General features: G+C 24.7%; 1 protein-coding gene across 2 annotated transcripts in view; it reads left to right on the top strand.

The window, feature by feature from the left end:
* LOC135927752 (protein PF3D7_1417600-like) overlaps positions 1 to 26,528 on the top strand; it is a 32,694-nt gene extending 6,166 nt beyond the window's left edge. The window contains exons 2-11 of one of the 2 annotated variants that reach the window (XM_065463915.1): positions 19,236 to 19,933; positions 19,991 to 20,049; positions 20,106 to 20,235; positions 20,282 to 20,520; positions 20,652 to 21,351; positions 21,407 to 21,753; positions 21,861 to 21,972; positions 22,288 to 22,692; positions 23,586 to 23,755; positions 25,916 to 26,528. In XM_065463915.1, coding sequence (XP_065319987.1) covers positions 19,372 to 19,933; positions 19,991 to 20,049; positions 20,106 to 20,235; positions 20,282 to 20,520; positions 20,652 to 21,351; positions 21,407 to 21,753; positions 21,861 to 21,972; positions 22,288 to 22,692; positions 23,586 to 23,755; positions 25,916 to 26,014 — 2,823 coding nt within the window. In that variant the 5' untranslated portion in view covers positions 19,236 to 19,371 and the 3' untranslated portion in view covers positions 26,015 to 26,528. The remainder of the gene's footprint in view (positions 1 to 19,235; positions 19,934 to 19,990; positions 20,050 to 20,105; positions 20,236 to 20,281; positions 20,521 to 20,651; positions 21,352 to 21,406; positions 21,754 to 21,860; positions 21,973 to 22,287; positions 22,693 to 23,585; positions 23,756 to 25,915) is intronic. The other variant, XM_065463916.1, reaches the window with a different exon arrangement.
* Positions 26,529 to 27,094: the final 566 nt, after the last annotated feature.

The following is a 27,094-nucleotide window of genomic DNA, read 5'->3' as shown; positions in this document are numbered from 1 at the left end:
AAATATTTATTAAATATAACACAATATTACCCTCCTTAGCCCCCGTTGAAAGATTATTTAGCTTTGCTAATATGGTTAATAGACCAAATCGTCAAAGATTAAACGATAAATCATTTGAAAAATTAATAATATTAAAAAATAATGCTGATATATGATGCTGATTTATTATTATTTACTAATTATATAATTATTAAATGGAATATCGCATTATCTTTTATAATAAATTTGTTATTTTCTACAATTTATTTTAAATATTTTTTTATAAATTTATATTATAGATATAAAAATAAAGCTTTATACATTTTTATTTTGACTATTTAAAGTATTTTAAAAAAGTATCTTGTATCTTATATCTTATTGAAATTTTTCTAAAGTATCTAGTATCTTAAATACAAAATTTTATAAAGTATCTGTATCTGTATCCGAATACAATTTTCTGAAAATTTGCCCAACCCTGACTGTTGGCTGATTTATTTTATAATTAAAGTGCTTAAATTCTTTAAAAGGATTAGAACATTTATATTATACATTATAATTTTATGTAAAAAATATAATTAATATCATAATATTTGTAAAATAAAAATTAATTAATAGCAGGCAGGTGCATGAAAAATTAATTATTATATTTTCCTGCAGGAGATATGGGAATCGTAACTAGTTTTTTAGGAAATTAATCATTATTATACAATTAATTTTTTACAGGTTATCAATATTAATTAGTGTTGTTAAACGGCTCATTTTGAGCCGATTTATAAAGGCTAAATCAATATTTTAACAAGATAATAATTGTCTAAGCATCGAGATTTCACTAGATGTCTAAACCTTTGTGCCATCTATGGGCCAAATCTTCAGGCTTTAATATTTTTGTGGATAAAATATTGAGTTAGCCGTTTATAAAAATCGGCTTAAATCGAGCTGATTAACAACACTAATAGTAATAATATTTATATAATCACCGTAATCATGAAATGAACGTTTTCTTATAATCTTAATGTTAATTTTTATTTTTCCTATCATCTTAATGTTAATTTTTATTTTTTCTATCAACTTTCCTATCCTCTTAATGTTAAATAAATCGATGGAGACTATATATCTCTAATGTTAAATTTTAAGAAAAATTTTTTTACATCACGGGATTCGAACATATGACTTAACGTTTTAATGGCAAATGTTCTTCCACTTAAATTTTGTAATATAATCTTTCTTATTTTGCTATTAACATATTTTTCAATTAATTTATATAATTTAGATCTTATTGTGTTATATTAAAAAGAATACTAATTTCACCTCAAATTATGGTAAGAATGAATATTATTTAAAATATTTAGCCAATTGAAAAATAAACATTGATCTCATATTATATTCAATCAAAGTAAAATTTATTAATTTTTATAAGATTATTTTTATATTACAATTTATGTTTAACAAATAAATTTAAATTATTTACCATCCCAAAATATGGCAGTAAAATTTTTTTTTATCTCAACCACAATATGGTAGCTCTGCAAATAGTATAAAATACCTATTTATCAATATCTTCCCATGCTAGAAAATTAACCTCCCTCACTAATCCTAAGTACTTATTATAATTTAGATTTAACAAATAAATTTAAATTATATTTAGCCAATTGAAAAATAAACATTTATCTCATATTACCACCCCAAAAATGCCAGTATAAATTTTTTTATCTAAACAACTATATTTGAACTCTGGAAATGACATACAATACCAATTTTTCAATATCTACCCTACATTTTTAATTACAATTTCATATATTTTACGCTAAATTTAATAAAATGAATAAATAATCATTAAAATTTGTCATTTATTTTATATAACAAATTATTTTAAAAAAATTTTATATAATAATTCAAGATTTTATTATTCCCGTCATTCTTTGCGGGTTATCGACTAGTAATATAATAAATAAGGCTGTTAACGGCTACGTATTAAATTTTTCATGATATTAATGCTGAAAAATCTTATTATTTATGCTCAAAAATGGGAAATTTTTTTTAACAAAAATGCATTATTTTATATAGGAGCGCCAGAAAAAAATAATCATATTATTTAAATCGTAACTAAAAACCTATGGCTGTTCCAAGTTAGAATTTTTTACTTATAGATATAATATAAGTGAATAACAAATATTAAATTTAAAAAAATTCGGAAAGCGAAACACCTGCAGTTTACAGTCCCAAATTTATAACTTAAATAAAAACCGCAAAATAAAAATTCTTAATATTTTATAAAAGGCCTTTAATAGAATTACAAAATGACATATAATTTTTATTTTTGGCACTTTTGACCATTGATTTCTAAAAAACTACTAATACGTGAAGACTAAAATTTTGGATTCGATGCTTTATAATGATGTTCTCAGTATGCAAAATTTTATCAAAATTAAATAGGCGGGCCGAAAAGTTATCGATTTGGTATAGAATTACACTGATGTAAATTGATAGTATAATATTATCAGAGTTTTATAGGGGTTTATTCTAATTCTATCTAACCAAATTCAAATAGGTTGGATTTGAACTAGAGCTTTGCATTCTATTTATTTTTTCGAATCTATCTGATGCGAGTTTTTTTAAAATATATTTGCCCAACCAATCCGATCAAACTTTTTCTTCCTGTAGATCCGAGTCCAATCCGAAAATTAACTTAAAGAATTTGTGAAAATAATTGCGATATCAATTTAATAATATTATAAAAGCACTAAAACGAATAAAAGATGATTAATTCCAATATTGAATCAAGATTATTGAAATTTTCAACCGATTATTTAGAAAATCATTGTCTGCATTAGTTATTTGGAGATGGAAAAAATTAACAAATAAAGGAAATTCAAATAAAAATGATTAGAAAAATAGGAAATCCAAATCAAAACTACGCTTCTCCTCCCCTACCACCCTTCAATTTTATTGTTGATCTTATGTCATATCCCCCTCCCTTATGACAGACGTCCTTGGCCATAACATCTCTACTAGAAGACCCTAGATGTCTTCGGTTCAAATTTTAAAAGGTGGCAATTGATTATAGTATTTTAAAATTTATAAATATTTTTAATCTACTATGTTTAAATCACATTAATTTTGTTTACGCTTAATCTAACTAAAGAAATAATTGCACTCTAGGATATTTACAATTTTGATCTTAATAAATTTTAATTAGATTATAGTTAAATTATTTCAATGGGTCTAATGGAATACCAGTTTTTCTCCAAAATTAGCTTTCCTAGACCAAACAAATGTTTTACAAGAGCGCTCTATGTAAGTGAGACATTTAAAAAATGTATTATCTTAACAACATTAATATTTTGAGTGTGTTTGAGTTTTATTTCCTAGTTCCATTTATAGAAGTCGAGCCGCGCCGCATCTAGATCTAAAATAAAATACTGCCGAACGTTTTAGTTCGAACCTTTTCTTTTACAAATTTATTAGGATTATAATTTTACAGAAAAGCACATTTTATAAATTTCATCAAAACGCACAAGAAAGCAACTAATATTTATTTTATTTATTACACATATAAAAGCAGGTTTGTGCTCAAATGCAGAGTATCCCAACATTAGACCTACAAAAATACTAATCGAATAATTATATTATTCGTATTCGATTCGAAATTCCGAATCGAATAATGGAATTATTCATATTCGCTTAAATCGAATAATTCATTATTCATATTCGTACGAATAATAAAATGATTATTCGATTCGATTGAATTCGAAAATTTTATTTAACCGTAAATTAAAAAGATAGCATATTAAATTTATTTTGTAAAATTTAACTATGGATAAAAGACAAACAAATTTAGTAAGATAATATAGATACATATAGTATATTTATATTATAATGTAGAAAAATCAATATAATATTCATATCATGTAGAAGACAAATATACCAACAAATTTTTTAAACACAAAGGTTTTGCAAAAAGTCAAATTTATGATTTCTCCATCATCAAACAAAGGAGAAATATCTGGTTCCCCCGTCATTCTTGACGGGATAGCTACTAGTTATTTATAATTGTATATGTGTTATAAATTACATATCGTCCATCGTAAAACAATTTTCGGAAGTTATTTTGTATTATGAATTATTCGAAGAAAAACAGCCGTTAACAACATTTAGAAATATAAAATGTTTCTTCATTATTCCACTAGGAAATTTTATCAAATAGAAATAATTGCAAATAATTCCTACCAGGGTTGGCAAGTCGGTCAATTGACCAGTCAAATTCAGTCAATTGACCGGAGGAGTATTTGACCTGTCAAATACGGTCAAATACTCTAAAAAATTTAAAGGAAAAATAAATTAAAAATATGTTTAAAAAAGGGAAAAAAGATGTAAATACATGTGATCACAATGTTTGCTTATTTTTCGGGTCCACAATATCAAGAAGAGAACTCACTAGTAGTGTAATTAATGAAGTATGTGATATAATTCAAGAATTAGCTATTTTACAAGGTAGTGATGACCAAAATATTTTAAGTGATATAATTAATTTCAGAAGCAAAAACAGCATGTTTAATATAGCAAAATATGTGGAAAGTAGTAATTTCCAGAAACAATCAATTCCGACCTCAAGTTAATAGATTAAACTTTGTCTACCCTGCCCATTAAGAGACTAACAATTCCTAGTTCTACTTCTTCTTTAGAAAGAAATAGGTCGATTTGGGTTAATATTCTTATGAAAATAGAAATCGATTTAAGATCTAAGATATCAGGAAAATTGTTTAAAAAATATTAAAGAAAATGATAATATTGAATATGAATCAGAACAAGACTCTGATACAGATAGCTACACGTTAGTTATTGAATGATTAAAAAATTAATATTATAGATTCATTTTACTATTATATTCAAAATAAAGTTAATATTAACTTTAAAAAAATATATTTGAATTTGACCACATTTGACCGTATTTGACCATATTTGGCCGGTCAAATATCGGTCAATTGACCGAAACGTATTTGACCGGTCAAATGCACAACCCTGATTCCTACTAATAATATATGATTATTTTTCGATATTTATTAATATAAATTATTTTAATCGAATAATCTAGAATAATTCGATCGAATAATAGATAAAAAATTATTCGACGAATAATATATTTTCCTTATTCGAATTCGATTCGAATGTGTTATTCGTATTCGTAAAATACCAATCGAATATCGAATAACAAATAATTCGTTTTAGGTATACCCAACATATATATATTCAAAAAACTTGCTAAGCAATGCATTTGATTATTTGATTTTGTATAGGAGTTGAATCGGAAGTTTTTAAGGACTGAGTTGATCCAGTAGATGACATTGTCTTTTAGGCTTATTGCCTCAGGTCAAACCGAAATTGGGCAATATTTTTTTGCTAAAACTAATTTGATAATAGACGGAGCCCCATCCCTCTAATAATATTAAGTAGATACAGAGCCGTGCGAAAACTTAGCGGCCCAGGGCGAAAATGAATTCTGCAGCCCTTTAAAAATCCCCTATTTACAACCATAAATAAATCATAAATAACGAACTGCGCCGAATGGGAATTAATAAACAGCTTAGAATATGAATTAGATATTATTTGTAGTATGATAAACATTTCTGAAAAAGCGAATTCTTTCGCGTTCTTCGTTTATTAACAAAAAATTACGTTCAATGTTCCTTTATTAAAAAAATGAACCCGTTCAAATTCGTAAACGCGTTCATTCAAACTGTAAAAATTATATTTAAAAAATATCCGTTTTGAAATAATATTTTTATTTTACATATAAAATAAAATATGTAATTTTTAATTAACTTCTAATATGATATACCACAATTTTAACAATATATACACAAATTTGATTTTCTGATATACTCTGAATTGAGGATACTGTGAATTTAAATCATTTATATTTTACAGTTTTTATAGTGGTTTAGTTTTTTTTTTGTTTAGTTGATATATACACTTAGACCAATATAAATTCTTTTTCAATGTGTTTCAAGATGCATGGTTGCCTCAGATTATAACTACCTGCATAGAGATTTTGTATTATACAACCTTCATCTCTACTATTCACCACTATCGTCTGACTCACAATAAGTTGATGCTGTAAAATAATATTTATTCTACAAATTTACTAGCAATTCTTCAATGCTGTAGTTGCTAAATGAAGATGTTATATAAATAATTATAGTATATTCGTTTTTGTTTACATATTGATTTGTGTTAAATAATAAATTTTATTGTTCATGTACCGAATTGGAACATTGGTAACTTAAAGGAATATTAATTCTTAAATTTAAAATATTATTAGATTTATAAAGTACATAAATAATTGATATATACAATTAATTAAATACTGTCTAATCACTATAAAAAAAATAATATGTGTAAATATTTTTGGAATTGATACAGAGCAGGAATTTTTATTGAAAATAAATATATAAATGAAACATTAAATGGAAAATGTTCCATATCAAAAAATTAAAAATGTTTCTAAATCTGAACTCCAGTTCAAAAACGGATTAAAATAGAAATTATAACTTTTTTAAATTATTGAGCGTAAAAACGAACGTTCAAGTTCAAAATTCGTCTAAAATAAAAGGAACGCCTTTTCGAATCAGTTCAATTTGTTTGGTAATGCTATATTTTTATGCAATGTATTTTAGTAAAATATAAAAATTTATAATTTATAATGAATAACTAAATTATAAAATTAAATATTTTTTTATTACATAATATTTGTTTATTACAATTTACTATTAAAATCCAAGAAAGAAAAAAAATTTGGCGGCCCATAAAATAGCCTTTTTTGGCCTCCAGGGGGTAGGCTGCCTCACCCGCTCCTCCCTTTGCACGGGTCTGAGCAGATATTTATGGCATTTGTCCCAAAATTAAATTTTTACCTGACCTACTTAGTCCTAAAAATTCAGATATGGATTGGACTTAGTTTTTTAAGGATATTATAGTTAATTTTTGAATTATTTGCCCTCAAAGAATTATTGTACAATTAGATATATATAGGAGAGATAATTTTATATGGAATCACGAAAGTCAACCCGATTTACAAGCATTTGTAGTCTTTAGGTTCATCATTCCTAAAAAAATTTTAAAAAATAATGGTTTACCGGTTCAACTTTTACTATATATTCGGCTTGAACCGTGCTCGGGTAAAATGTAAAAAAATATTATAAAAAAAATTTTTTTTCGTTACTTTTATCTAATAAAATTACGATTAAAATGTCTCTGGGATCGGACATTAGCTATTTTACTTTTTTAATTTTATTAACTTAATAAAAATGCGTTTAATTTAGATTTCTCATTTAAAATTTTTTAGCCTAGCTCAAATTAAATTTTTTTTATAGGGCTCTAATATCGCGATTCGGAAAAAAAAATATTACCTCCTATAACTTGACTTTTAGCCTTTGTCAAGAGTGAGAAATAAAACAATGACTTGAATAAATTTTTCTTATATTTAATTTATTTCTAAAATAAATAGAAATCGAATATATTTTTGCAAAAAATATATTATCGTAAAAATTCCGCCTTTGACAGGATTTATTATAATTGGTGTTAAATATTTAACTATCATTTGTTGATAGATAATAATGCCCCATCTAGTATATCTTCCTTTTTTTTAAATTAAATTTAATAAAATATATTAACTTATTCTTAAGAAACAATTAATTATCAGCAAATTCAGATTAAATTTTTATTATACAAAATCACACTCGTTATCTTTATATTATATTAACTGGACTATTCTAGACTTGGTAATTTCTTTTATATCTTTCTACGCTGATTTCTCTATAAAAGTTAGCTTTTAAATTCAAAGTTTAATATTAGAATTTTAAGAAAATCTCCGTTTTTTAATTTTTTTATCATTTTAGTGTTAATTATTATTATAAATTACGAAATTTGAAGGTTAACAAAATAATTTTATATATTTTATTCACCCCCACCCAATTCGCATAACATATTTTCATATCGATTTATATAAAATTATTTTGATGAATCAATAAAATTATTTTGATGAATCAATAAAATTATTTTGTTGAATCAATAAAAATAGATCTGATCCAATATTCTCTCCACTATAAAATCTTGCACACTTTATTATTATTAAGTATAATCATTTTTTTTGAAAAGGTCTTTTTTTAAAAAAAAAAGTAATTCTTTTAAAATCATAACATTCTACCTCGCCCTTGGCCTTCTTTTAATTTATTTTTTTTTGAATTGAAAATTAGCAAATAAAAAATTTCAAAATATAGATTATTGATTATTAGTCAAATATATTATATATGTTTAGGAGCAAGTTATAAATTTATGCTGCTTATTATAAATGGATGATAAATTTTGAGTTCAGAAATTATTCGTTCTAATGAAATAATCAAATGCTCTATCAATTACTAAATAATTTTCTATATTTTAAAAAATATTTATTATAAAATGATATCATTTTTATTTCACAGGGAAAAAGCATCCGGTTTGTCTGGTCTAAAATGAAACAATGCGATGCACTGTTAATATTTTTTTTAAACTTTCGGGCCAAGCCGGGTCGGGCTCAAATTCTTAAATATAATATTAAATTTTGTCAAATGCATTGAAATATTTTAAAATTCTTGCAAGAAACAAGGCGTTAATATTTTTTATTTAAAATATTTTTTACAATCTAAATAATATATTTTCCGGGCTGGCCGGGAGGGGGGAGGGCAAATAATTTTTTCTTGGATCTGGCTTTTCATGACAAATAAAATATGGACAAATTTTTTTTAAAAAATAGGGTCGGGCCTGGCTTGAAAAATAAGGCCAAATGCAGATCACTACTGTCTACTAAATTTCCTAAAATCAAAATATATTATAAAATAATTAGTTTTAATTTTTATTCCCAATATTTTTTATTTGACAGGGCAAAAGCGGCCATTTTAGATAGTACAAATACAAAGATTTAAATTATTTTCTTATAATTTTAAATAATATTATCAAAAAAGTTATAAATACTTTTAGCATGATAAAGATGATAATTTTTTTTATAAAATAAAATTAATTGTCGGAATAGGTCAATAGGTCGGTGGAACTGTGTCACCTTTAATTTTAATATTATATCTTTTCTTCTGTGTTTTTTTATAGATCGAAAGTTATCATGTTATAACAGTTTTTTTCTTTCTTTTTTAAGAAAAAACAATAATGTTTTTAATAAAATGTCATCTAACATTATTATACATTAAATATATATATATAATAAGTTTTAATTTTTATAAATTTTTCAACAATGAACTTTATTCATAAGTAATCAGTAAAAATAAAAACAAAAGTAATAATATTTAAAAAGAAAAAGTTTGAACTTTCAATTCAAGAAATAAAATTTTAATATCTTAAATAACTATGCCATGTCAAATAGGTTATTAATATATTTTTATAAAAGAAAATATAAATCCATTTATAGCAAAAATAACCTTACCCCCTCCCTTCTTTATTTTACAACTAACTTTCTAATAAACTTTCTCTTCCATTTTAATGATTCCGTTGATTAGTTTTTTAGAATATTTATTTTTGATAAATCAATTTTTTTAATTACAATTTGATATTCTTATAAATAATGTAAGTCAAGTTTTTATCTTTCATTATAGGGAATTTATTTTAATTATTTTTATCAAATAAGATTTAATCGTTCGAAATTATATAACAAAAAATAATCATTGAATTTTTTTTTGCATATTTTGTAAGAATTTGAGGTTAAAGGTACATCAAAACAAATCTTACTTTTTTTTTATCATACAAAACTTCTAAATATTAAAATATTAATTTTTAATTATTTCTAGCAAAATTAGATATCACATTTTCTTTAAAATTATATTACAATTAGATATAATATTTAAAATTTATTGTTTCAGAAAAATTATAAGATCCATTATATTCAAAGGGTTGGCTTTATGCTTCTTAATTACTTACCAGCGTATTCTTAAAAAGGTAGCCTATTTTATTTTTCAATTTTATATATTATGTAATATGAAATAATCTAATTTCTTGTGATTATAATTCAAAGTCCTCCATCCCAAATATTTTTCACCTTGCATATATTTTTTTTGCAAGTTTCCAGCTTATAAAAATTTTGCCAATTCAACAATCATTTATAAATTTTTGTATATAGCAAGGATCAAAATTATTTAATTCCGAACTCTATGCAAAAGGAGACAATTATTATTTTCTTATAGGTGATTTGATTGCTTGCACCTACTGTTAAAATTTTTGTTAGATGTTTACATTAATTATGAATTGAAATATTATAAAATTACAGAATTCAGGGTCATAATCATAACAATTTTTTTAATGCATCATATTTCATTTATAATATAAATAATAAATTGGAATAATATTTATATGTAAATAATACATTACATCTAATGATTTCGTTCCAAAATTCTAAAGATAATTTTCGTGTTAATTTATTATTTATCCAAATTGTAAGACAAAATATATATATAAATTTATTAAATATGAAAATTTTTGAAATTAATTAGTTTCTAATTAAGTTTAAATTTTAAAAAATTTTTCTCAAGAAACCGGACTTCGGAACCATGTTTTTTTAAAGTCACGGCCCTGTATTTAATGCTTTTGTTTGATGCCTTAAGATTATAGTTGGGTAATTACTATATTTTTAGACTTTTAAGTCGATTTTTAGCCGGCTAAAAAATCGGTTTATCTACTTTGGTCTTGGGGTTTTTCTTAAAAATATAGCATAATATAAATTATAACGTCTTAATATTGAGGGATTTTTTTTCTACACTTACCTGTAAATTAGCCGATATTTCGCCATATCATACAACCAGAGCCCTGCTAATTCTTTATTTTTAAACCCGCCGGATCACTATTATCAAAAAACACTACGATGTGAGATAATTTATAATCGAACCTAAACCTTTACGAATAATTACAAAATTCATAATTATAGATTTTAAAATTACAGATATCTACAAACTACAAAAGATTTTATTGGTGTTTTATGATATTGATACTTATAAATAAAAATATATAATCAATTTATTTAGAAATCATATATTTTATAAAGTTAGGACAAAGAGTTCTCATTGGTATTTTAAGATTATTACATTTAAATTTAACCCTTTACTACAAAGGTGAAAAAACTACCTTAACTACAAAGATGGGGTTTATTTTACCCCAGATTTTGATTAGCCATATTTCAGAACATTTTAGAGTATAAGGCTGTGTCCTAGGTCGGCTTAATACTTAATAGCTGGCTATTTAGCCGCCTTTTAAGTATCGGCTAATTAGCCAAACAATAAAAAAATTTAAAAAACAACAAAAAAAATGAGAATAAAATGCCAAAAATAGCTATGCCACCAAATACTTAAAATAAATTAAAATAGGGTGTTCTCTTTTTAGGCTTTACTAAAAAGCAATAAAGTACCTAAATTAAGCTGATAAAATCTTAAATTTTGAATATATATTTTAAAAAATATTGGTGATAATAAATACAATATTTTAGATTAATATGTATTTCCAGAAAAAAATTATTCAAATATTCCTGAAGTTTTTTGAAATTTTTTTTATTTTTTTCCTTTAATTTAAGTTAGTGATCTGCATCGGGCCTAATTTTTCAAGCCCGGCTTGACCCGAAATTTTTTTTATAAAGTTTTGCCCGGCCCGAACCCGAGATTTTTTTAAAAATTTTTATTAATTCTTATAATTACTCAAAATAAACCATATATGTTATATGGAGTCTACTTTCTATAAATAAAATCACATATTTTTATTTTACATGAAATATTCAACATAAAATTAATAAATTTAGATATATTTAAAAAAAATTTAAGGTCCGACCCGGCCCGAATTTTCTTAAAAAATATTAGGGTACGGGCCGGGCCTACTTTCGCAGATCTCTAATTTAAGTATTATCACCAAAAAAAATTTTTAAATGCAAATTTTATTACATATTTTATTAATTCAATGTTGAATACTGATAATTACATAAATTTTTATTAAAAAATTATCAAATCTCAACAAAAAAAGTTAAACAAATTGCAAATATTTTAAAAATTATCAAATCAATAATCTTGAAATTTGGAAGATATTCCATTGACATATAATAATACCCAGACTGACGATGCTTTCATTGAAAGTGCACATCAATCAAAAACAGCTGGGGACGCCATTTTGGTTACCCATATAATTTTTAAAAAAGTTTAAACTTGAGGCCAATTTATTCCTATGCCTGTCTCAAACTTTATTAAAGAATTGCCTGATCATCGAAATAATAAGGAAAGCAAGTAATCAATTTAATTTCTTCAGAATCATCTTTAGAATTTAACAACAATTTTAAAAAAATAATGTTTATACAGTTGATCCACATTTTTCACTACCGTATTTTCATAACCACAATATCCTATTTTTCCTATGTTAAATTCAACTAAGCATCCTTTAATTCCACAATCAAATATCATATCTCACAATTATTCCAAGGCTATTCGTCCTAGAAAATATGAATTTAGCAGACCAAATTTAAATAATTTAAAATATTATAGCAAAATTATTATGAGTTTAGTTAAATATTCATTATCTTATATATTTTGATTAAAATTATAAATTTTTTATATTTAAACCTTTAAAGCTCGACTTTTTAAAATAAGACTAAAAAATCTTCATTCATATACACCAAGGATGTAAAATTTTTATTTCGACTTTTATTTCATAGTATATAAATAAAAAAAAATCATGATACAATTTGGCATCATTTAGCGAAATGCGTATATAAAAAGAAAATTTTTTAATAATTTATTTCCTAGTTATACCATAGATTTTTTCACACATAGTCCTTAAATATGCGATAACACATAATTTACACCTTTTCGAGTCTTAGAAACTTCTGGCCAATGCCCTAAATTATCATATCTAACGTCAGTTATTATCTGAGGTAACTTAGATCCTTTTTGTATTTTAGGATTTTCATTTGATGGTTTTTACTAATTTTACTTGCCATTAACAAGGCAGGAACTATTTGAGATTTAAATGTTATAAGTTTTATAAAAGATTTTTCATTTTTTTGAAGTAATGTCTTCGATACAATAACCATGCATTCACAATGCAGGTATCTCAAATGAAATATTATTCGAAGTGATATGGTGTTGGAATATTATTTGGGGGATTAGAAATTTTTTTAGAAAATGTTGTATCAAATGATTCAATATTTTTTAATACCCAATTACTACTGAGATTAGGAAAACTAGGACATTCATGAACATTATCAAGTTCTATGTGGAGTGCATTTATGGGCGAATCAATATCTATATTGTCAATAGGATGATTAAAATTATCATCACTATTATCAATATCTGTTTCCGTAATATCACCTTCAATTATAATTATTTTATTTGACATCTATAAAAAATAAAATTTATTCAATGTTAATAGAATAACTTATTAAATTCCCAATGAGTTAATTTGACATCATAATTTTAAAATTATATTTAAAAAAATAATTAAAATTCTAAAAAAATATAAATTCATGATGACATATTTGAATATTTTGTCTTCTTTATAAAATAAACAGTTTTCAAAATTTTTCAATTAAAATATATATAAATAATATGTAAAATCAAGTAATTCAGAAAAAATCGAAACGGAAATATAGTCAAAATTTTCATGATAATAAAATAAAAACAAAAGCATATTTTTTTTATTATTGATAAAATGCTATTGAATACATTTGTACATATTTATTTTAAAAAATTAAATCATTGAGTGGTTTTAAACGTTAAAAAATAACATTCAATAAGATGATGTCAAATTAGCTCACAGGACTTTAAATGTTAAAAATAAAGTACCCTAACTTATCTTATTTATTTTTCAAGAAACAATATAATTGTTTTTAGTTTCTATTCTATTCTTGAAATATCTAATAGGGTAGATTTATAAAGATTGCTTGAATTTATGTTTATTTTAATATGAAACTTTTCTAACCCCTTTAATATTTCGAACCTTACAGGGTGATAAAAAAACTGAATCATCAGGAATTTAATTACAAGTAACCATCTTGTTTGGCTTAAACATCTAAATATAAGTTATATTTTAAAGCATTCTAGCTGAATAAATAATTTACATTTTGCATATTAATAATATAGTAATTTTAAAGTAAAATAAAACTTAGTAATCCGGATTTTAGGCATCCAGGATATGGAGAAAATCTAAAACATAATTTTCTTAGATAAATTAAATGTTACTCAATTATATAAAAGGTTGTGTGGTCTTCAATCTTAAAACTAGAGAAAATATAAAGTAAATGTATAACTTTCAGATATATTCTCAATAATATGACAATTTGTTTTTGGTGCATATTATAAATAATATTTAATATTAATGAAATACAATATTTGTGAATTTAATATTTTAAGTAGTTGTGCTAATACCTCTTTTTGAAGAATTTAGGGGCCTATTAATTAAATGATGAAAATCAATAATTATCTTTTCAATATATTATAGTCTCTTTAAAAAAAATAGATGTTGATATCAGTCTTACAAAAAATAGTTTATTATAAATTAAAAAATAGAAATAATATGCATAAATTACAAAAATCAAAGAAAATATATTTAAATATATATGGTCATTATATATCTAATATCATTTTAAAAATTAAATATGAACATGCCCATATCATGCCCATATATTTATTGTCTTATATATAGAATGGTTTTTATCAGTTTCTGTCGAATGTTGGTATTTGAATTTTTGTTTTGTTTATCTGCAAAATGATACAACCTTATATTTATATAGTGTTCCACTATTAAAGTTATTAATATTTAATAATGGCTAAATGTGGCTTGTTCATAAATTAATAATATTACTTTTTAGGAAAATATGAGTGAAAAATATCATCAAAAGTTCTTTTTAGAAAGATATGAGAAATAATTATCAGAAAATAAGAAAGATGATTCAAAGTATATCTTCTATATGATTTCATAAAAAACCATTATTAATCTTATATATAAAAAAATATGTACTTTGTGAAAAATCTTTTTAAAATAAACTATTTTCAAATAACATCAATCTGGATAATAAAATTAGGATAATATATATTTGTTGTTTTAATTTTAAAATCTTAGAAAATATATAGTATTTTTTAACATGAGAATAATAACATATACGGCTTACCAAAATGGTGGGTTTAACTGATTTGCATTCAACGACACTTTCAAATGTAATATGAATGCATCGTCAGTCTAGGTATTATTATATGTCATAGATATATTCCTTATAACAAAATATTAAAATCTATAAAAACGGCCAAAATAACCTTAGGTTTTTTTATTACCAAGATTATAAACGTCGTGGGGTATTATTTACCCCACCTTTGTAGTAAAGGATTAATAAAATATATTTGTTAAGCGATGAAATCTTTTACAAAAAAAATTTTCAAATCTAAAATGGCCGCCATTATATTTGAAGCGATAATATAATTTATTATTGCTACAAATTTAATATGGCCGCCGATATATTTGAAGCGATCAGTTTATAAGATAAATTTATTTAAATTATAAAGAAATAAAAGGATAATATTTTTAAAACATTTAAGAAAATAAGATTGAGTTTTAACATAATATTGTACTAAGAATATCATTAAAATATAACATGAAATATAAAAAACATTGTAAATATAATTAAAAAAATACAAAATTATCCTAATAATCGCATTTCCTAAAAATCACTACGGTAGTGATTTCGGAATCCTACATCTGACTCTAATTTTATTTTAGGCCCTTATCCCGCCTCAAAATTTTTTATTTGAAAAAGATATATATATCATTTTTGATAGCTCCTAATCTCGTGATTCTAATTATCGTTTTATTAGAAGAATAAACTTTATATTTTAAGCCCTGCCATTTATTTGGCCCAAACGATCGGATTGCGACCTTGATTTTAAAATTATTTCGGACCGAACTCGGAGTCTGGCCATCATTAATAATACATTTTTAGCATCCTTCATTTCATGAAAAGGTAACACATTATTTCAAATAATCTTCCTTGTACTTATTTTATTCAAAATAATTCTTCTGAGAAAGAAAAAATGATAGATTGCATGTTTTCCATGCAATAAAGCACCTTCAATTTTACAATTTGAAATTACAATTTTCATAACAAGAAATTTGTTAAATTACCAAAAGTGTACTGTTTTATAGTATCGTCAGTAAAAAAAAAAGCAGTTACTAACAGCGTTACTTTTCATCCCAAATATCAGGCAACGACCTTAATTTTTTATATTTTAATCATTTTTATTTGAATATTGTTTCTGTTAAAAACATTTATAGAATATAATATACTCTTGTCATTCCCAGCACCTATTGAACGGGTGTTCAGTACAGAAAAGTCAGTGCTGTGATTGTTTTTAGGATAAAAACTTTGGAAAACATCTTTATTAAAAATTAATTATTATATTCTAGAATATTCATAATAATAAATATCTGTTATTTCTTTGAAATTTGGGATCTAATAAAACGAAAACAATTTATACAATCTTGGAAATGTAAAGTAAAGGAAGTTAGTTTTTAAAAAAGTAACATATACAACGACTTTACTACTTTACAAAGTAAAAATTTAACCACGTTACTTTTTTGAATAATCTCGATAACCCTACAAAAATGACTTTAAAAATAATAATCTTTGTTGCATTCAATAGCTTAACATTGTTTACTTGTTATAATTATGATTCTATGTCGTCAGAAGAAATATGTATGTTTGATATAATTAAGATCATATTTGGAAAATTGCTGATCTTAAATGATAAATTTATATATTAAATGATAGTCAATTAACTAAACATATAATATAAATTATACCCTACCCAATGATATATAAAATTTATACTACTAGATTGGCGATTCTAATTGAAAATGTTCTTACATCAAAGTCAGCTGTAGCGCCATTTTATAAGGTTTCGCGTCGACTAATTGTCTTATCGATCATTGTATTAATATCATTATCGAAGTGCAAACCATAAAATGGTGCTATGATTCCTATGTATGTTATGCCTAAAAAAACGAATTAAATTCTATTATTTGTATTCCAATAATTATAAAAATATCCATTCAATATACTTAGCTTTATTCCATTCTTTTAAACGAAATTATAAAAAAAACATGCAGAGAAAATAAAAAATGAAATATTAATCCAGTAGGAAAAGAGGTTTAATTATTTACTTCTTATTTTACTAATGATTACTGACAGAATAATAAAATATTGACGAAAAATTCCGAAACAAATAATACGAATAATTTCGAAACAATAAAATTAATTCTATCTAATAATAGAAAGCATATTATTCGACGAATATTTTTTTTCTTTATTAATATTTGATTCAAATTTTCAGATCATATAATACATCATTGACTTAGTGCATCACCGAATGGTGTTTTTGTCTAAAATGTGAGGTAATAAAAATGTAAACTACGAAGATGCCTTTACAAAATTTAGTAAAGTTGATAAAAAAAGTTAAACCCCGAAAATCTAGCCTATTTGGAATTTTTTTTGTCCCAAACTATAGTTATAAAAATAGCCACCATCCGAAAAAATATTATGCGAACGATCTTTCAAAGATAATTTAAAAAAATTATACTAAATGAAATTTTGAAAAGAAAAATATTTAAAATTTTGGCATAAGTTTGCATAGTTAGGAAAAGTCGTATAATCAAATTGGTAACTTTATTCACAACAAGCACAATACTGAAAAATTGATAACACAATTAAAAAATAGAAATATATCTATTTTGTTCAAATAAATATTTAAAATTTTCTTTATAATTTAATGAATCTAATAATTTAATCTGATGTTCTTTATTGCATTTGCGTAATCACGGTTTGCTAATTCATGCAAAAAGCTTAAATTTAACATAACAAAATTAATAAACACATTTTATATAATATCTTTATTCTATAATATAGGGTTTTAACCAGGGAGGAAGGGTATTCTTAATTTTTTCATAACGTTTTGGGAACATGAACAAAACTTCTAAATCTATTTCATTTATCATATTGACATTAAATCGAAAATTTTTATTATTTTTCCCAGACGCATATATGCGAATATAAAATTTTGTCAACATAATTATTCTACTTATTTGGTAGATTAGCATTATTTAAAAAAAATATCTAATTTATTAATGAAATTGAGAGGCTCCTTGGGTGAGAAAAAATAATGATAAAGGATGTACAGGATTTATTACCTAGCTATTCTATATTACCTCATCTATTTAATAAAAAATATATTAATGAAAAAATATTATATAATAAAGTTTATGTACATTGACCCTTAATTTTTTTATGTTAAAAAATATCAAATAAATAAACTCTGTCTAGTCATCGTCTGAGGAGAAAAAAGGGCAAAGCAGGATGAATCATTATGAATTTTTATTTAATAAAATCTTGAGTCTTGTTTTTTTTATTAGCAAAATAGATTATGGTAATTGGGTTGAGAAAAATTTCTCCTTACCTTTATTGATAAACACCTTCTAAAAATGCAAATACTCATTCATACTTAAATTTTTTTGTATAAAATAAAAATATTTAACAATCAAGTATAAATGTACTTTATTTATTATTTTTTGCATCTTTATAAAAATTACATTTTGCTTTTTGCACTACCCTATTTTTATTAGAGAATTTTTTCTTGTGTCTGTAATTTTATTGGGATAAATAATATTATATTAAAAGGTTATTGAAACGCATAAATAAAATTTTTTTTATCGTTTTCACATAATTTTTATAATATAAGCTAAGCCCTCCCCTACCCCTTCCAAATTTTTTTTGTGAACTATGATCGATTTCAATTGTACCCACTTATTTTTTCATTGTTTATATTTTTTTATATGTAATTATTGCATTCATAATAGATAATAAAATATTGAATTTTTTAAAACCCCCCTTTATAAATTTTTCCAAATAAAATAATTTGGATAAAAAGGATTATATATTTTTTTTTTCGTAATAATATTTTTAAAAAAAATGAGCCAGCGTAATTTGTAATTATTTTATTTATTTTTTGTAGTTCATTCATTTTTTAAAAAAAAACGTTTTTTTTATGATTATGCCTTGTGTTTGTGTTTACGAACATATTTTGTCTAAATCTCAATTTGAACCATTTTTGGGCTGGTTGATTTTTTTATCTTCTAATTATTAATTATATACCTACGTGTTAGATACATTTTTTTAAGATCGATTTCTTGAAACAAAAAAAATTCTATAGGGCACTAAAAAATGGAGCCTTCAATTGTATCCGCGGTTGATTTAATCCTTAAAATGATATTAGATTTAGATAACCATACAAAACACTAGTCTATCCCTGTCATTTAAGACTGAAAAATATTTACCAAAATCATCTAATGGACGTGCTTTATGTCAAACAATTAGATAAAAATTTTAAAAATGCCGAATACTTTAAAAAGAATGATAATGCTCAAATGTCCCTTGTCGAAAAAATAGATAATCATCACCATGTATCTTTATACAATCTTTTGAAGGAGTCGAACAAAAATATTTCGTCATTTCCCGGAACCTTAAATGCCCTATTTTCGCCGGACAAGCATATCGATTTAAAATACGATGTAAAAATTGATGATAGAGTTGTTACCCAAAAAAGGGATGAGTGCAATAATCTAAAGAAGAGACGGATGCTAGCCGCTTTTTCCAAATACGATACCCATAACCAAACCCGCAATAGTTTATACGATACTATTAAGGATATATCATTACCTGACCGATCTTTTGTTGATAGTGTCCCTATCAATGTCAATGAATATATCACACTTTCAAGAAATAATGTTATAAAGCACACTTCCGATAAAATTTGTTATCCAATAATTCAAAAATATGATCTATCTAATAGAAAGAATGAGAATTCCAATCAAACGATTCATACTAATATTGAAGATACATCGAAAATAAGTATAATCAATAATTATTTTTACTTTTATATATAATATATTAATTTTTTAAAAATAGATACCGCTAAAGATTTTAGTATACTGCCAACTAAAAGTTCCCATTCAAATAATCTTTTGGTAAAATGTTTATAATATGTGTTTTATTTTCTATTTACTAATATTTTTTACTATAGTTTTTACTCGATAATAATCCTATAAATGCCAAAAAAGGAGAATACCAAATAAGTTCCCAGAAATTAAAGCTAAATTTTGAATCTAATATCAATCATCTTGATGGAAATCTGATCAAAGATATAATAAGTAGTAAAAATATAAATGTCAGTTGTAAATATTCAAAATATCATTTTAGATATTGACATTCCGAAAAACAAATTGGATCCTCCCGTTACGGATAATGCCCGCATGTATTGGGAAAATTATATTAAACAAATGATGATTTATAATGACTACAGGGAGTCTCGAAATAATGTAACTGGCTCAGATTTCAACAAAGATAAAAAATGCCATAATGATTATGTTAATGATAGAAGAATACGTGCAACTAAGTTAGAACCACATTCCTCATCCCCGTCATCTTCTAATAACGAGGTTTTACGTTAAATATGATCCTTTTTGGTCCGTTTTAATTAAGTTTTGCAGATTATTAAATGTAGCAAAAACACCAATTATATATTTTTTTTAAATTACAGTATTTCATAAAGAATATTTTTTCTTTTTAGCCTCCTACAAGATCTCAAAAAACGGCACAAGTTTTATACGAACATTTATTATGTGCTATTCCCAAAAACAATCATGATTATTCCAACGATCAACCTTTGAATTTAACCAAATCGACTACTAAAACTAATTCGAAACGACAGCTTTCTCAATCAACATATGCGAAAAGGAAAAATCTAGTCATCAACGACCCCCAAAGAACGATCACTACATATGTGGATCATTTTAATAGTGAGGATACTTCACCCGATTTCGATAAAACCGGTGACGAATGTAAAAAAAATAACACATTCACGTCTATCACTAATTATCCGAGTGTTCCATCACATTGCTACAATTATGACGATGCTATTACTGACCCTGTGTTTGCCAAATTTCTACAAAGCTCGCATTCTTACGTTTTACAACCGGTCGCTCCTAACGTCTCCCCATATTTGTATGGCTCCTTGTATTACAATAAAATTCCATACCTGAGTAAGGCCGTCTCAGGGTCATTTTTAGAGCCAATGGGTGATTTTAATCTTTACGAAGACACTGGTAAAAATATTGAGACCCATTCTTCCTCCGATCATGTTTATAAAAAAATGGATGAATTCGCCAAATACTACCAAAACATGAACCCATTTTATGTAAATCCTTCAAGTTTTCTCCAATCTTTCATGCTAAACAATGAATTATGGGCAGCCTCAACTTGGAATCACAGTATAATTGAATATTAAATTATTAATAATCATTTTAAATTATATTTAAAATTTAGATGAAACAGAACCTGAAATTAAAATTTCTCAGTCAAGTATAAACACGGCATCAATGGACCAACGCTCAAACAATGTTACTAACATGTCACCTACTTCTGAGATTAACGACGATATTAAAATTATGCCTGAAGATTTATCCAATGGTTTTGCCTGGCTTCATGATAATAGTTCTGTATCTTCACACTTTTCATCCGAAAGCTTCGAAAATGGCAATAACTCACATAACTTGAGTTATGATTCACCAAAGGCTAATGCTCATAATAATGACCATTCCGGAATTCTTAAAATCGAAGACGATAACAATGTTATTGGGCAGAAAGGCGGGAAGGATATCCTAAATACCGATGTGAATATATAAATTTATAAATCATTAAATTTTTTAAATATAATCCGAAATTTTTAATAAGGCATCAGCAAACTATTTATGTATTCCCAAATTTCATATGTTAAAAGTCTGGTGTCGATTTAACTTTCGAAGAAGAAGCTCAATCAATTAACAAAAAACCATATGATTCGCTGGTTAACGATGGTATAGATCAATACAACGAAGACAAATATAAAGATGGTAAAATTTTTATTTTTTTCATAAATCATCCACTTATTTGAAATATAAATAGTCCTTCCAAATTTAGGGCTTCCAATGCTGTATTTAAATGCATATAATGCAAAATTATATCGTCCAAATTGGTTAAATCTTGATTTTGCGTTTAAAAAATACGTAAATATATTTGAGTTTTTATGTTTTAATATTAATTTTACCTAAAAATTTTGAAGAATTATAAACGATCACATAAATGAATGATATAATATTCACATAAAGCAAAGTGCACATATAATTTCTTCACTAAATATATTTTATAATCAAAAAAAAACATTAAAGACTTTACTAGCGACGCCGTAAAGCGACTGGTACGACGCTGGAAGGGAACGGAAGATTTTTTATGGGAAGAAGACCAAAATCTTTCATCTTCATTAGCGAATCCCACTTTAACATTGTTTAAAAACGTATCTCAGCATTTAAATAATGATAGTGTTCACCACAACGATAATAATAATAATCAGAGTCAATTAAACGGAAGGCCGTGTAATAAAGATGCCCGCTTGGCTCTGGCGCTTTCCTTGCCTTTCAGTATAGAACGTATAGTTACTTCCCCCATTGACACATTCGGTGAAATGTTGAGGAAGAGCGAACTCACGCTCGAACAGATAGGATTAGTAAGAGATATTCGTAGACGGGGAAAGAATAAAATAGCCGCTCAAAACTGTCGAAAGAGGAAATTAGACCGTAAATAATAAGAATCAATGACATAACAACTTAGACCTGGCGTTCCTAGCTAATTTCTTTAAATAGCCGTTTTTTAATAAAACATAAAAACTAGTTTTTCATTCAAATTAAAAATGGCTCAGTTGTTAGGTTATTATTAAATATTTTATTTATATACTGGGTTCAATTAAATTATAATTCGAAGTAGAATAGTTGCAATATAACGATATCGGATATGATCGTTCTATAACAATATAAAATGAAAGTTTTTATTATTAAAGGTGCTAGAGCTACAAATAGGGTTGCCAGATTGTGAAAATGGGGTGTATGACTTTTTAACCTTCATTTTATTTCTTTCATTCAACATTTTAAGATCAAAGTTTCGAGCTGAGATAAATTTTAGCAACCATACCTCTTAAAATTTATACGAACCGGAACCCAATCGGTTCTTACTGAAATTCAATTAATTTATATAATATGGTTTAAAATAACGTATAGTTTAATTTTTTTTAGAATTTCATTGGTTATTAACAGTTTAGAACCAAGAAACTGCTTCATATCTAAGAACCTGGACTTCTCAAATTTGTTATAAACTAGAACCATCTTTTTATTTCAGATTCCAAACTTTGATTAATATAATAATTTACTTGATTCTGGTTGTCAATAATATTATTTATTTAATGCATCAAAATAAAATTATAATATATTCAACTTGGCAACCCTATTGTAATATAAAATAATTTTTTTAAACCAAACTTAAGGCTGTGTTATTTAAATTTTGCTATCATTCGGACTCTCGCATTGAATTTAGATTTTTGATTTTTTTTCGAATAAGTGTGGATAGTTGAGAAAAAATTATTAATTGATAGTTTATTCATCCAATTTTTCTTGTTAACTTTTTTATGTAATGATAGTGATCATGTATTTGGGTCAAAATGTGGACCATCTTAAAAAGATGCGTAAAAGATTGTCGGAAGAAAGACAAGATTTGGAGTCCGAAATAACTAATTATCACAAAAAAATATCCCAATTGTTCCTAGACAATTTTTCAGCCTATAGTGATCACAACTCTTGTGATATTCAGGTTTAATCAAAATTTTATCTATTTAAATCAAAGCATTTAAAAGAAATTTATAACGTTCATGACTCCACTATCTCTTACAGTCGTGATAATAGAAAAATAAAACAGAAAGCCTATCTCCCCCTCCCCTGTAACCTTTCTCCATTCAAAAAATATTTCAGGAAATATAATAGTCAAATTTAATATACCTAAAAATGCACAAGTTTAACTTTAACATTTAAAAGGAGGTGAGGGTTTTTTTTACAGGAAAATATTTATTATTTTAATTTAGATTCACTTATACACCAGTGCAATACGGAATTATATTAAATTTTGGATATATAAAATAATAATACCTAAGGATTTTTATCGATTCAAGCCCATTTATCGACTAAGGGATCGTGTCTTTTTTTTCTTTAGATATTTCTTTTTTTTCTTTAGATATTTCTTTTCGATGGTTTTATTTCTTAGGTATTTTTCCAGGAAATGCATGCTATTTAATCAAGCATTTTATTTTTAAACGAGGCATATAAGCTGTCTATATATATTTATTAGAGAAGCATTATTTGATCGATACTTTTAATTTCTACCCAAATTAAATCATTTTCCCATATTTTTATAAATTATCTTAATTCTTTTATTTTTGGCCCAATTTATAACAATTTTTTGTCTCAAGCCAAGCCCAAAATTTTTAAATGAAAGGTATAAATTAACATTTTCATAAGTTTAAATTAAATAAAAGCACTAATTAATTTGTCATAATCTCGGAGATGTTATAATTATTTTTAATGAAAGATGCAACATTAACCCTTCAATACTCTGGTGGGGTATATGAGACCCCAGGCTTGCTAGAATTGATATTACATAAAAATGATTTATTATTATGATCTGGAATTTTTAGTAGCTTCATCAAATATATTTTAGAATCTATATTCCAAATTTCATATATTTTGGCTGAATAGTTTTTAAGATATAAACATTTTGTGACTGATTGGGGTTTGTGAGACCCCACCAGAGATAATTATTTTATTTTTCAAATTATTTTTATATTTATTATGATTTTTACATATTCTGAAAGTAAATATAATAAAATTTATTTAAGCATTTTACATATATTTGAGTTGGATATGAAAAAATAACATTATTATCATATCCAAAGAAAGAAAAAGATGTCAAAATGCTATCAACTTTATAATAATAAAAATGTTGATACAAATGATACAAGAAATCCTGAAATTATAATATTTTATAATATGACTTAAGGTAGGTTAGATATGGTGTATTGAATGACAAAAAATGCTACAATTTTAAGCAGGTCTTACACACTTCTAAACATAATATCAATTAATTCACATCATATAGCAAAATAAAAATATCCACTTACAAGAAGTAATTTCATATATAAAATATCAATGGAACTTATTATGCTATATTTAGTACAACAAAAATTATCAGATTGTCCTGACTTTTGAAGGAATCTATATGCAATATATTAGGCAAAGTTCATAATATAAATCTTATCCACTCAAGAGGAAGGTACAGTATGTGTCCTAGCAGTAAAGATGAGAAAACTAAATATTTTTGTCAAATATGGGGAAAAAAATTATGTTTGGAGCATATTAATGCTTTATGTGATTAGTCAAAATTTACATATTTCAATGTCCTATATTTTTTTATTTTTGCATGTATTAGTGTAAATCTTGTTTTATATTGAAGAATAAATATCAACATAATGAATTATAATGATGATATGATAGGTAAATTATTTTTCAATTTAAAATTTAATAAAAGTTGACTTTTTTAGAAAATTTTGGCACAAATTATAATTATCCTCATTATTTTTAATCTAAGAATAATAAATTCAAATAAATAAATATTTTATCAAATTTGTGGTTTATTCTATCTTATATCCAAATATTAAATCCAAAGGAGATATATACATTTGAAATTGGGGTCTATTAAAACCCACCAGAGTAATGACGTTATTCCTTCACCCGAGTATTGAAGGGTTAATTTCTATTTTTAATCCTGACCGACTTGCATTGCTCTAATTTAATCGTTACTAAAAAAATATGTTTATTTTATATTATGAATTAGTGAAATAGAAAAAAAGTGATATAAGGAGCATCTGATATTTATATAAATTAATTCAGTATTAAACATTAAAATACTTTATAAAAACAGGATTACAATATAATACTCGGGACAAAGGGACGCGGTTCTTTTATAAACAAAAAAACATCCATTTCCGAATACGAATTTATTTGGGAACCCAAAGAATGAAATTTTATGCCAAAATATTTTTTTTTATTAAATAATCAAAAGTGCAAAGTTTATGGATTTTATTTCATCTTGCATTCTCTTATTTGTATTTATATATAAATTATTTTTAAATAACCCCAGTTTATACAATTATTGCCCCAATATTAATGTACAATTTTATTTTGTCCTAACTTGTTTGCACTATATTAATTAAATTTATTTTAACAATGCAAAATATTCTTTTCCTTTTTTGGGGATCTTTTATTATCAAGAAATAATGTGTATTCTTTTCCATGCCAAATTCTCTTGAAAATACATCTCTTACCCTTTCTGTAATCTTGACTATTCATAAGATAGCATAATCAAATTTATTGTACTATAAAATTAATAGGGTAACAATTTAATTATATTATTGTAACCATTGATTATTAAAATTTTATAAAATTAAAATGCGCCGTAAATTTTTTTTTTCAATAAAAAATATTAGACGAGAATGACAATAACAAATCTTTATAACTTTTGCGCCTTCAAAGATAAAACTCTGAATTATTATATTAACGTTAATGTAATGGATTACTAAGGGTTTTTTATAATCATCAATTTGTTCATTTTAACAATTCTGCCTATGTGTTTATTACAACGAAAATGTATTATATTTGTTCAATATTTTTAATCTTATATAAATATCTATCTTATACCAAATATATTCCTTTTTATTGAGATATTTTAATTTAGGTTTATAATTAATTAATAAATTATTTATAAATAAAGTTGCCTTTTAGGAATTTATATCAAGCCTCTTTTTTTTAAATTAAGGTTCGGGCTAATAATTGGTACTAGTTAAAGAGTTGAACCGATCTTAAATTTAATGAGCGAAAATTTAAAAATTAGTCCCAAACAGAATACAACTATAGATCTGCACATCATAACAAATAAACTTATAGAAGAGATTGGCGACGCCACTGTCAAAATTTTTAAAAAATGAATAAATTTTTTTTCTTTACAAAAAAACGATGGCCTGATTTTAACGGGCCAACCCCGTATAAAAATTTCCTATTGGGAATTGTGTGAAAAGTGTTCAAGTATATAGTATTATAGTTT

This window comes from Gordionus sp. m RMFG-2023, chromosome 4 (genome assembly GCF_954871325.1).
Source record: "Gordionus sp. m RMFG-2023 chromosome 4, tfGorSpeb1-WG-v2, whole genome shotgun sequence".
NCBI classification, from domain to species: Eukaryota; Metazoa; Nematomorpha; class Gordioida; order Chordodea; family Parachordodidae; genus Gordionus; species Gordionus sp. m RMFG-2023.
This window is presented reverse-complemented; position numbering and strand designations above follow the sequence as displayed.